The following is a 12,855-nucleotide window of genomic DNA, read 5'->3' on the forward strand; positions in this document are numbered from 1 at the left end:
TGTTTTGAACACACACGTAGGTGTGCAGTTTATTTTATACTCATCAAATATCAGTATTCTAATACTCTATAATAGAGTGTTAGAATACTGATATATATATATATATATATATATATATATAATCGTAATTTCTTTAAGAGATGACACCTGAGTATGCTGCCAATAAAAACCATTTTTTATTTTGTTCTAGAATTGTTTCTTATTTTCTTAGTTTTACTTTTGTAAGCGAGCTTTGTTTTAAATACACCATTAATACGTGTATACACATTATGTAGTAAATCAAAGGCAAACCAGCAAAACACAACTTGTTGTTAAATGTCAACCGCAACAAGAATACAATATCATATTATCGTTGATCAGCTCCTTAGAGTATCTTTACTTAAAGCGAACATAAAATGCTATTTATTTAGGCACGAACTGGATTACGATAGTCTCCTGTGCGCCGACATCTAATTTTTTAAGCAGTACTCTTTGCTTGTGCTTATCGGAAATGGATGAAACAATTTCAATTTGGCCCGTTTCAGGGATACGTTCGTTGAGTGAAGTAATATCGACCTGTTCGGTTGAAGAGCCAAAGTTGGTCACGACGGCAATGCTTGGATCGCCTTTCTTGATTCGCGACATGGCTACAATATTTTCACCTATGATCTGGAGTGAGGTTTCACCCATACGGATGGAGCATTCAGCCTTGCGTAGCTTTGCGGTTTTTGTGAAGACTTGGAAAAAGTTATTCGATTTTTGACTTTTAAAATCTTCTACGATTTTCCATTGCATTGACTGCGGGGTTTTCCCATGGTTACGTTGAAGTTCATCTGGCAGATTCTCATCATTTTTCCCATACTCGTCGCCAAAGTAAAGAAACGGAGTTGCGTCAGCTAACAGCGAGAAGATGAGTAAACGATCGCGCTCTGCCTGTTCTAGCCGAGTTGTCAACGGTTTAATGTCACCATTGCCAAGGACAAGGTTCGAACGACATAATCTCGTCCTATTTTTCTTAGCTGTCGACTCAAGGACATGCAGCAGATCTTGTGGTTTGTAGTTCCTGCCAAGGACGAGTGGCTTATAGTTGAGCACCATGTGTGTCTGGTTACATAATTCAAGTTCGTCCAGCGGCTTATATGACGAGAGGATACTAACTCGTGGAAAATCTTCTGGGTTAAATCTGCTGACGCTATCATACCACTGTTGAGTCAGTTTTTTCAGGTCTAAACTGTTCGGCAGTAACTCAATTTCATCGAAGACAAAGCCTGCGACACCTTTGCCTAACCAGAAATCGAGCACATCGACGAACTCGCCCTGTTTCTCTTCGGTGGTAAGGTCGACCTGCGACATCGGAATCTTAAGCAGGATCTTTTGAGCCTTAGCGATCTCCGCAATATCGAGAAAAGAGCCAAGATTGGGTCGGATAATCTTCGGAGAATTCTTATCGTACAGGCCGTCGAGGACAATCGCAGAGACTGAAATTTCTTCAAAATACGAAAGCTTTTCTTTGACACCGGCCAGATCAGACTTTTGATCGCCATCCCCATCTTTGAACTCGTCCACACGTAATTCGTAGACAGACGATGTTTCGTACCATTCGGGCTCTTCGGGCTTGGCACAGCCTGGAGTCATAATGATGATTGCCACTGCGCCTACCAACATGGCAGTCCAAAGCAGCCAAAACAGGACGAAGAAGATACGACGCATAGCTATCCAGAACGGGTCATTCGCATACCTCATTAACTCTTCCTTCGTCAACCCGCACTGATAGCTAACATTTCCTGAGTCCGGCATCTCAAGTTTGGCTTCCCCATTATTCGACGTCTGAAATTTTATCTTTGCGTTGTCACCCTCGGTGTTTAGTTTCGACTTTTCGTCGATATCATCTAGTTCCTTCAAGTCGGACATCTTGTTTAAAACTTCTGCTGAAATCAATCAGAAAAGTAAATAGTACAGAGAACTTGTTATATGATGAATCATTATCTGTTTTGTTGACTTTAAAAACGAGAAAACATGAGATAAATATATTTCCATTAAAAAGTATTGTATCAGTTAGCGCACGCGATCTGAAATATTTGAATGCGTTGTGCTAAGAGTTAATATTTTGAAACATAAACACATTGTGTTACAAAAAACTTAAGCTCCTTGTAGTTAAGCGACAGTTTCAAAGAAAGCATCAATGACTGGTCATTTCTGTAGCTTTCTAAATACATACGCTTGCGTGTTTCTCTCTACGATGGAAGCAGACTGCAGTAAGAATTGTGGGTATCCATAGAGTAGAGCACAGCATACGCGATACAAATTGTAAATCATAAAGCAGTATATTTCATCAGCAAGGATTCCAGTAAACGTCATTGAGTTCCAGAATTATGGTTCGCCATAATATTCCTGTATCTGTCAACTTGAGCCTCAAGTAAACTGATCAATAACATATACGATGGCGCCCCTAAATTGAAAATTTTATTTTATTATTTATGCTTCGTCTCAGCAATAGATTCAATCATTTTTTCTATATGTCCTAGAAGTGTGATTCTAGACAGTGATATTTATTCAGTGTAACCACAATCGCGATTCAATTCAGGACCTAAACCATTAACTAGTCATTCTCAATACATCATCCTGTTACAAACGGACTTTAAAACCGAATAATATTTGAATCAGTTGGTCTAGCGTTGATTTTTTGGTATGTGTTAGAGGTATTCTGTTTCATTTTTGGCACGCTTGTCCCGGGACTCTGACAGCTATATACCTATCATTCGCATTCCCATATGTAATTTATCTACGACTTTTTGAAGTAAATTGATCGTGGGATATGCTTGTCCGCCAGTACTTTTTTTAGTGAATAAAAGGTCTCATAATCATACGGATTTATACGGATACTTCTCTGTCCAATCTAGAAATAGAGATACGGCGATTAAGTCTGGCATTGTCATCAATTGACTGGACTGTGTGCTTTCGACTGTCGTACTAACGGTCTATAAGTCTATCAGGGAACTCGAGATAACGGACTGCATGCATTTTTTTATTTTCCGCGAGTGTTACATAGTAGCAGATACTCATGATATCTATTGTAAATACTATCATCATATGTCCAAACCCATTCGGCAGTGCCATCCTACTCAATTTTCTCCAGAGCATTTAGTCTCTTTCGGTCTGGCGGTAAAGAATGAATTACGCCTCGTTCAAGACAACCATACGCTCCAGGCATTGCAATGCGTTCTTGTTTTTCTTCCTTTCCTTGCAAACCCTTTTCTCCTAAAATGTACTCAATCGATTTACGTAATAGTCTGGAAGAGTGGACTATTTACCGCCCATATTTTGTCTGCTAGTGACGTGTCGTTTTAATTAGTAATAGTAATAAAAAAGGTGATTCAATTTCACAGTTCACCGAATTCGCTTAAAACAGACAGATGTGATTTTAATATGCCAACAGCTTTAACGGCTCACCGTGCGTCAAGCGATACAAGTAGACGTAAACTTGCTTAAGTGTTGCTAAAATATACTAGATACAAAATCTCACAGAATTAAACCTTAGGCTAACAGTAAACTAAAGGCCCCAAAAATGTAGGTGTTTAAAATGGCTGAAAATTTCAAAAAACACAAAAATTCTTAGAAAGAGCGGTCGCTGCAGCTTCGGCCATTGATACTTTCCTTTTTAAAATAATCATTAATTATTGAATCAAAAACGTAGAGGCATTAAAATGAATTTTTCAATCGTTTTGATATATTTTTGTTTTACTTAATCTTGATAACGATATAAATCTTAATGTCTTGAACATCATAATGTGTTTCTTGTCTTTTTCAGAAATTCTATTAAAACGTTCAATACAGATTTTGGGCAAAAAAAAGTTTGTAACCTTCGTAGGAATGCGCCCAGCGTGGAAAGATTGGATCATGACTAGTATTAGTTTTTCCGAAAATGAAACACTGCTGTTCAGCATGACGAGATTGTTGTTTTGCTGTAGAAACGGCTGGTGCTCGTCTGGTTCAAGGAGTAATGTATAAATGCAAGTAATCTGTAAAAATTTTTTTCAATTTGAACGCACCGCCCTACGTGCATATATAGATAGAGCATACTTAGGTTTGTTAACCGCCCGTTGTCCTTCGTCGATATTTAGTCACTGGCTCTTCTAAACGCCAACTGACAGCGACATACCAGTTGCGATCTGCAGCCGTTATCAAAAAAGGCCGGATAGATAATTTGCAATAGTTCAGAAGTTCATGCTCCACTCATTTCCCTCGACATCACTTAGAAACAATATGCCTTAGAATGTCGATAGTAAAGAAGGACTCCTTTCTGTGGATTTGAGTTTTTTGGTGTATGTATTGCTTGGTAATGGCTGACTCAGTCTGCCGAACGGCCGTCGTGAATTCATAGAAAATGGAATTAACACAGAAAGTACAGACCGGCAGTCGAAACACGCACGCAAAATATAATATTGACTGTGGTTGCTCATCGCATACAGCTAGAGAAGTTTGCAATGGTAATAGTCGCCGCGTCTGTTACTATATTCTCGCTGGTAGAAAAGATAACGGCGAATCTAACGTCACTCGCGGTCTATTTTCGTTTATCTTTGACTAGCAATGCCAGTTGGTAGTGCGTGACCGCCAAAAAGCACTTACGTTGCTAAGAGACTTTTTTCTCTCTGTGGTAATGCATTGTCAACTTGAAAAACAGAGTGAAGGGAAACTCTCTTCATTGAAATGATGCTTTACTTTACCATTGACTTTTGCATTGTGTTTTAGTTACAACGGATTTTACTCTTGCGTATAATCGTACATGGAAAGTCGTAAACCAGATGTTATGATCATACGTTGTACTGTATATTATACTGATATCTGTCACAACCACTTACTGGGAGACGGTAACCTTTGCCGTTTGAAGGAGCTTCGCAAACGCATTGCATAAAGCATTAAGCTGCAACTTGAAGCCATGATGGTAACTGAACATCCCCAATGTGGTTTACCATGCAGGCTACAAATAAAAGTACAATTCTTCATTACTGTCCCCATTTAAAGGCTGTAAACAAAATGAGGCGACGCTTACTGCCATGGGACGTCCCTCTCCAACGCTTTTATGCCATTGATTATAGCATGTGTGACTTTATATCCAGGGCTTTCTCTTTGCAAGACAATGTTTGCATGTACATCGTAAATAATAACCTTATTATACGTAAACTAGCACTCTCATTTTTACAAGGACAATGTCTTTTCCCAACGTGCCCAGAAAAATCATTCGTGTAGCAATTATCGTAGCAAATTTAATTGCATCCTCTATTATTTCACTATCATATAAGAAATGACTGCATTCGATGCGTTCAGTTACACTATGACAAACATATCTTACAACTGCTAAAGCCGTACATTCAATACTGTAATTCGGCGTTATGGCAACGGTAAGATGATTTTGTGAAAAACACCCTCTCTCATTGCTGTTGTATAATTCTGGTTAAATTAGTCAGAACTCAATACTAACAGAGAACGCCCAGCCATCTAATTTTACTCAGACAAGTAAAAGAAGTCAAATAGCTATTCCAGCCTATTAAATGATCTCGTGTAAAATAGTTGTCCGGCATGTTGCATCAGCAGGAAGTGGTCATTCTCGGAACTGTTGCGCTATCCGACCTACAGCCGACTCAACCTAGTTTCTTTCTCTTCGTGTCCTTTGATCTCAACCGACTAGGTTAGCTGGCTAGGGAAATTATGTCTGCCTCAACATTCATGGGCGTCTATCTGCACATTTATTGATATATATAATGTAGCTTCTGCATTCTGCAGTCTTAGCGAGGGGCGTAGCGTCCACAACTGTTGCACCTTTTATCAAAATTATGCTCAGATATTCGGACCAACGTGGCGATGGCAACACCGACAAGGACTGATATGGGTGTCAGCCCTATGCCACGACGACAGTAAAATGAAACCAAAAGGCAAATGGTTCTTTTTTACTATTAAAAATACATTTCAATTTTAGGAACCTATACATATTTCACTAGTCTACACACTGATTTTCTGATTACTCGTTAAGTCACATTCACCCAAAACGTTTCGCAATATTTCAAGCACCCACGTGTCGACCCGTTGCGGTGATTTTTATAACACGGCAATTTTTAATCACTATCAGATGTACTCTTGCTGTATATACACTATTCTGCAATAATATACAGTATCTTATTAACGATTATCTATCTGCCCTTTGTTTCTCACCTTTATGCTAGGCAGATGTGTGTACAAACTGTCGCGGACGGCGGCGCTCGGCACTTGACTGACGATAGTCTTCTTTACACTAGAAGCTGCAAAATTGATGAATCGACGTCTGGCTCCCAGCACAGCTAATGCTACGCCAGTTCAATTGACTGTTCGTTTGCTTTCTGGCTGACTGTACAACCGCTGGAGCCACCCTGGGTAATCACCTCGTCATCGCTGTTAGAATGACATTTCCGAACGTGCTACATGTGTCTGTGTGTGCGTGCGTATCTCTATGTAAAGATTGGAGGCACAGAACACCGCAGAGCATAGTACAAATGAGGCGTCAGGCGAGGAGGGTGTCCTAAATGGCGCTGGCAGGCGCAACCACTAGATGGCGCCACATTTTCGGTTGCGGGCCAATCCGGAGAGCGAGAGAGGACCATCGCCCGCAAATAACGGACGGTATTTGACAGTGTCGCTCATATAATAAATACCGGGGTTCTATGGATGCACGATTTATTTTATTATCAACCGAAGGGTGATGAAACACGCGCGCTTGTTGACGTGTGCATTCGATCATGACACTGATACTGAGATTACCATTTGGCTTAAACACATTTCGAATACCGGAAAAGCCAGTGTCAGTGTAAAGAGTTGCACGAAGTTAAGTATTAGAGAGAGCCGTTAGTGAATGCAAAGGAACCAATAAAACAGAATTATGATGAAAAAATAAGACAGATTAGTGAAGGCACCTAGAATTTTCGACTATGTTAAACCTGGGCGAACAAATGACACCAAAAATGTGTAGCAGGTAAATTGGATCGTATGACGAGTGATACATAGGGCATTTTATAGCTATGATACGTTTCGCAAAAATGGCTCAACATTTTATCAAATGGATATCAATTCATTTAAAGAATTCGGTATGCGTAATAATGTGAATTCAACTAACTACTACTAAGAATGAAAAACTAGGGAAGTTTTTGGAAAAAAGGAACATTTTCATCGCTGCTCCATTCTCAGATTCATTCAATTAAGCGTAAACCAAGCTGAAAATTGCACTGAACTATAAATCTAAACATTTATAATTTATATTTTTAATTCTAAATCTCTAAAGACTTTCTTGTTATTCTTAGAATTTCCTAATAGACGCATCATCTTAATGATAACTATAATATACAATGATTTTAGAAGGTACGCTATGTGGCTCTTGCTTTGTTTGAGCCAAGCTTATTCATTTTAAACATTAACCAAACATTATCATATCAGATATCTGATTATATTCTTAATATATATCATTCTTAGCCTGTATAGACTCACAAGATTTTGCATTTATGATAGACATTGCGGCATATTATGGGACATATAAAAAACGCTCACTCAGTGTAATTAAAACCAACATCTCTGGCCATATATAAAGCATCTGAATTGTCTTATCTGAGGAAACTACCCCTAAAGTTATGTCGGGGTACAAACAAAGATGGCGCACGTGGCTACCTATGAGTTAAATTCAAAATGTGCGTTATCAACATTAGTTCTTTAATTAGGCAAAACTGGCGCATCCAAACCTTAAGTGCGTAATATCCTATGATTTGTGGTGACTAAAGCAGGGGTGGAAAAAAAATGTATACTAGATTCAAGTAAATCATCTATTTTAAAGAGGTGCTGATATCGCTAAAGAAGACCAAGCTAACTGAAGGTAGAGAGGATAGGGAAAACCCAGATGCATCTAGGAAAGGGGTGAACAATATGAGTTTATCACGAGGAATTGCTGTGCAAACAGATGTTATGAAAGGCAGTAGTATCACCAAACCGTAATGAGCAGTTATATAACACCTGCAGTCCTGTAAAAGACAACTGACTCGATATTGATTGTCGAAGATTACTGTCGTTCTGTCACTATTGAGATTCGAATCTTAGGAAGCAGTAGACATTGAACATAATGGTTAGCTAGAAGGAAGAAGCCATTAGCGACAGACGGCTTGCGTTCTAATTTTAATAGCTATTCTAGTGTCTGAATAGCAAAAGCTTTTTAGAAATGACAAAAAAATTGCATAGTGAAGAAACAAAACGAAACACAAGATTTGCCTTGCCAACTTTTTAAGGAGCTGTACTGGGGCGAACAAAACGATCGTCATGTTAACTTGCATGGATTTCGTCATTGACTGATTCATAAACAATCAGCAGCAAGTAATATCAGATATCCCAGGCTAAGATAGCCTAATCAAAACAGTCAAAGGCTTTGGTTGTGGTGAGGACTATTCCAACATACCTTAAACTTTTTCGATGCAATAGTATGCGTTTCGATATCATTAAGTACTAACAAAAGGATCTTCTGAAAGCCCTTACGGGAGTCGAGCTCTTAGGAGAAAGGCAGCAGAGAACTTGATTCATGATGGGATTGATGCTAGGCAAGTCTGCACGTTTAAATATTTTGTCAAGTAAAAAGATGATGACAATGGTGCCAGAATCATTTCTTGAACCGAACCCTCGAATAAGACTTACAGTAATCATTTTAGATACAGCAACGATTGTACAAGTGAAAATAAGAGGTTATAGATTGCATTCTGGCAGTTCCTCTTAAATAGTAGCTAAGGGAAGTGCCAGAAAATAAGCCTGCAGACTTCAGTTGCCGCCATTGTTCCGTTATAACTGACTTCACAGTTTTAACAAATTTGAGCAATTTAAGCAGGCTTTACGAGTGATAAAGCAGAAGGTAAAAAAGAAAGGAGCCTTTAAAAAGAGTATTTGGTGCAGGACCTATACAGAAATCTAATAGAGTCACACGGATAAAGCTATGTTTAAAAAAAAAAACTCTTTTTGGCTAGGCCTATATAGGCTGCTTATCTCTGCCCCCGTAATAGTACAGGCGTAACATGTTTGTCTACTAACTTAGACACACAAGGTGGTCCTGGCTTGAATCTGGACGTAGCTCGAATTGTGCTAGGAGCCAACCGCTTGAGGCAATGTCTAACAACTTAAGTACCAAACGTATAACTCGAAGCATTTGTGTATAAGTTACCTCGTCAATAATGAGAACATAGAGGTGAAATAGGGTTTGACGTCGTTCGGATAAGAGTTAATAATCTTTAAAGAACGAATTGAGTGGCCCCGAGCTTAGCTTTAAACTTAAAGAGGAGAAGAATTTTTTTTATAACAGCTCTATAACTTTTATAGTAACGATATTAAAGTCATTTTCGAAAGGATTTTATGGACAAAGTACTTTTTAGTTGCGCGATTAAGCGTTAAGCGCATCAGGTCAAGTTATGATTTTCCGACACATCTATATGGTTTTTTCTGTTCTTTTTGCAAGTATGGGGGAAAAAAGCTGTGTGATATTCAGCGAAAGTGGATTGGGATGTACCAACAGTTTCGCCGGGATCAGTGGTCATCAATAATCCGACAAGCTAGGAAAGTTCAAAACTCAGGGTCTGTCTTTGCGAGGAGGCCACTCCCGGCACCATGAACGTGATCGAGACGAGTACCAGTGTCAGGTCTGCTAGGAAGATTGATTAAGGGCAAAAGGCCAAAGCGTGCCAAATCGTTTTTATGGCCAGAACGTTATCATTGGGAGCCAGCATGCTGACGCTAAAGCAACCTAGAAAAAAGTTAAGTGATCACTAGAGAGAGGTAGTGATAGAGCTTCAACAAGACACATTTATGACTTCAGTCAGCACGACGATCAAAATAAGGATAAACTGTAGCTTTATCATTAAAGAACTAAATAGTTTTTGCTAGTGATCGAAAACTATTATGGAGGTATATAGTTACTCCGCCGTTGTCTCTTGAAGTGTAACATAGGTGTATAGAATTAAAATAATTAATAGCGAAGATTAATTGAGTGTAACTGGTCAACCACGTTTGTCTTGTGAAGATAAATAAAATTCTAAAAGGTGCCCGTCGCTCTGTACCAGCTAAAAATATTAGAACGCTCTTCGTCTTTGTTCTCAATAGTCATATAAGATTTTTGTCCGTATATGAATTAGTTATGCACCTGCAGGCACTGCATCATTTAACCAATTTGTATGGAGATTAGGTATACCAGGTAAGGTACTTGCTCTTATGTGAAGTAGATGATCAACTTGGAAAATGAAATGGCAACCGATTTATTCGAAGTGTTATTTATTATCAGTAGAAACGTAGGAAAGGTAAGTACAAAAGAAGAGTAAATGTAATACTGGTTGCTAACAAGCAATAATGCTAGGCGAGTGCCGGTAGCTTGAGTATGATCTCGAGGATATGGCAGCATAAACAAAATTAATCATTATAAATATCCTATAGACAAAAAACCTGTTTTATAATTGAACCACACGCATTCTCTAATAAACATTATGGTTATATAAATGTATATTTGCTTTTCTTTATTTTCAAATTTTCCTTTTTTGTTTATACGAAAATACAATTTGGTCCTTTTTTTTTAAAATATACAGGTTCCATTTTAATATGCACTTAGAAGGATGATGTCTTTGTCCAAAGCAGTATATATCAGAGCGGTTTATTGTATGAAGTATAAGAATTAACTTAATCAACAAGTTCGCAGGTATAGGACTGCATCAATTTGCATGTGCCCGACAAGCTTACAACTTTGGAAGACTTATTGATTTCAGGCCTTCGACCCTTCTGTCTACTCCATCATGCGTGCTTAGGTATGCTTAGAAACCAGTAAACCGAAATGTGTTGATTAACTGGGCAGGAGCTAAGTAGGGCCTTTATTGGTTATTGATTAAGAAATAAATGCGTTTGGGTTGTAGCAAATGAAAAATAGTACGGAGTTTACTTGCAAGCTAGCAGTGTGAAAGTTGGAATTAATTAATAAGAGTTAACATGGCAGGAAAATGTACACCAATAGCCTTATTAAAGGAAAACTTAGAATATCATCTGAAGGGTAATGATGTTACTATATACCACCAGAAGTTCGAGTAAGCCATGAAAAATGACCTTACATAGAAACTAAAAGCGGTTTATCTGTGAGTGGTTTTATCTGATACACCCGTGTTTGCCGACGATGCTGATTTTGCTGACGGATCATATTCCAATACGCCTGGAGAAGTCATAGTTTGGCTTTCTCGTTCTTGTGGTCAAACCATCGCAGAAAACTGATATTGTTCGCCCCGTACTTGCGATAACATGGTGGTGCAGTAGTAGCATGTTTGCCTCCTTAATTTTGGAACAAATAAACGATTCATGTTTGAGATTGGACATATGACACGCGCCTTCTCATGCTGGGAGCTACGCATCTGAAGCAATACTTAACAGTAATATCTAACGTAAACTCGAAAAAATTGGTAGATTGTGATTTGCCTGAAAAATTACTGCTGGTCGAACTTTGGTCAAAACAACTTGAATTCGAATGTGATGTGGATCAAATCAGCCGTCCGAGTATAAAATATCGGCATCAGCCCGACCAGAATTGTTTCATACACAATAAGCCGATAAACTGAAGCGCTACTTCCAGGACCCTGGCGCTTCGTATAGTTTCAGAACCTTATCACTGCTGGCCATAACGTGGAGGTGTCCGAAGTGATCATCGCCGCTATTCGGTAACAATAGTTACAACGGATGAAAGTACTCCATGGTAGATCAAATAACCAACGGACAGAGGTACAGTCGAATAACCTTAAATATGAATGCCACTTGCGGTACCGCTTATGTGCTCAAAATTAGGGTTAAAAGGTGCATTGCCAAATAGCAACATATGGAAAAAAAATCGGGGACCAAGTTGAAAATGTCACTTACAGCTTGTCTCTAGGCTAGCTTAAAAATCAATTAAACTTTTCATTCGACATTAGTTCCGCCCGATGATGCTGCACGGTCACCTAAAAAAAGTCTTCTTTTACACGAGATTATGCAATATATATTGCGTACATTCGCTTAGCCATAGAAATCGTAGTAAGCATTCAGTATCTTCTAGCGAATCTTTTTTATAAATAAATCGATCAGCTTTCTGGCACGTTTTGCATAACAGTTAGTAATGGACATCAATTTTTTCTGTCGTATGATCATATCATCACATATATAGCATTAGTGTCGTCACTTAGTACCAGACTTAAGACTGTAGGGCATGCTAAGTACCTTATCTAGAGGTATCTAGGGGCCAAGTTTCTTTTGCTGCTTGTAAAAATTGACCCATTGTCGTACGCAGTTTACTGATTCGGAGCTTCCAGCAAACGCGTAGTGCTCGAGCACTTCATTGCGGTTTAAATGTATCTACATAAACACTTCGTCTTGATAAATAAAAATCTTATTCTCCTAGTATACTAATTAAGATTCATTCTATCTTAACAATAATGCTAAACTGCCTTTGTCTTTATATCTTTATTAGCTCTAAGTACAACCTTTATTTCCTCTAAGATCATGTTTATGATCAACAAGTAAGCACAATTTTAAGTAAATAAATCACAACAATTAAGCAAACTGTAAAGAATATCTTTTGCACCTATTTTATGGTTCCAATTATAATCAGGGACCTGTATTCCCTTATCCAGTGACGGTAAGAACTCTTCTATCGCATAGATTACTCCCAGTTATTAAAAATCTGAGTGTGAGCGAAATAGGACATATTTTAAGGTTAAAAGCAAGGCAACACTTTCTTTTCTACTTTTTATTTACTGCCTTGATTTACTTGCTTGTTGATTCCATTACTTGTGGTAAAAATCTGTTGTACGCCCATCAATCTAAAGTACTCGG

The 12,855-nt window shown here is 38.4% G+C and overlaps 1 protein-coding gene across 3 annotated transcripts; it reads right to left on the reverse strand.

Moving 5' to 3' along the window:
* Window positions 1-152: 152 nt before the first annotated feature.
* Window positions 153-6,404, reverse strand: LOC111263901 (amino acid transporter heavy chain SLC3A2). 3 transcript variants are annotated; one of them, XM_022839395.2, is made up of 3 exons: window positions 6,187-6,404; window positions 2,198-2,428; window positions 153-1,904 (listed from the first exon to the last, which is right to left on the reverse strand). In XM_022839395.2, exon 3 carries the CDS (start codon window positions 1,888-1,890, stop codon window positions 403-405), a length of 1,488 nt encoding a protein of 495 aa, XP_022695130.1. In that variant the 5' UTR covers window positions 1,891-1,904; window positions 2,198-2,428; window positions 6,187-6,404; the 3' UTR covers window positions 153-402. The 3 variants fall into 3 exon arrangements, with proteins under 3 accessions (XP_022695130.1, XP_022695131.1, XP_022695129.1); XM_022839396.2 differs by lacking the exon at window positions 2,198-2,428 and having other exon boundaries at window positions 153-1,907; XM_022839394.2 differs by lacking the exon at window positions 2,198-2,428 and having other exon boundaries at window positions 6,187-6,403.
* Window positions 6,405-12,855: the final 6,451 nt, after the last annotated feature.

This window comes from Varroa jacobsoni, unplaced genomic scaffold (genome assembly GCF_002532875.2).
Source record: "Varroa jacobsoni isolate VJ856 unplaced genomic scaffold, vjacob_1.0 scaffold_797, whole genome shotgun sequence".
Classification (NCBI taxonomy): Eukaryota; Metazoa; Arthropoda; class Arachnida; order Mesostigmata; family Varroidae; genus Varroa; species Varroa jacobsoni.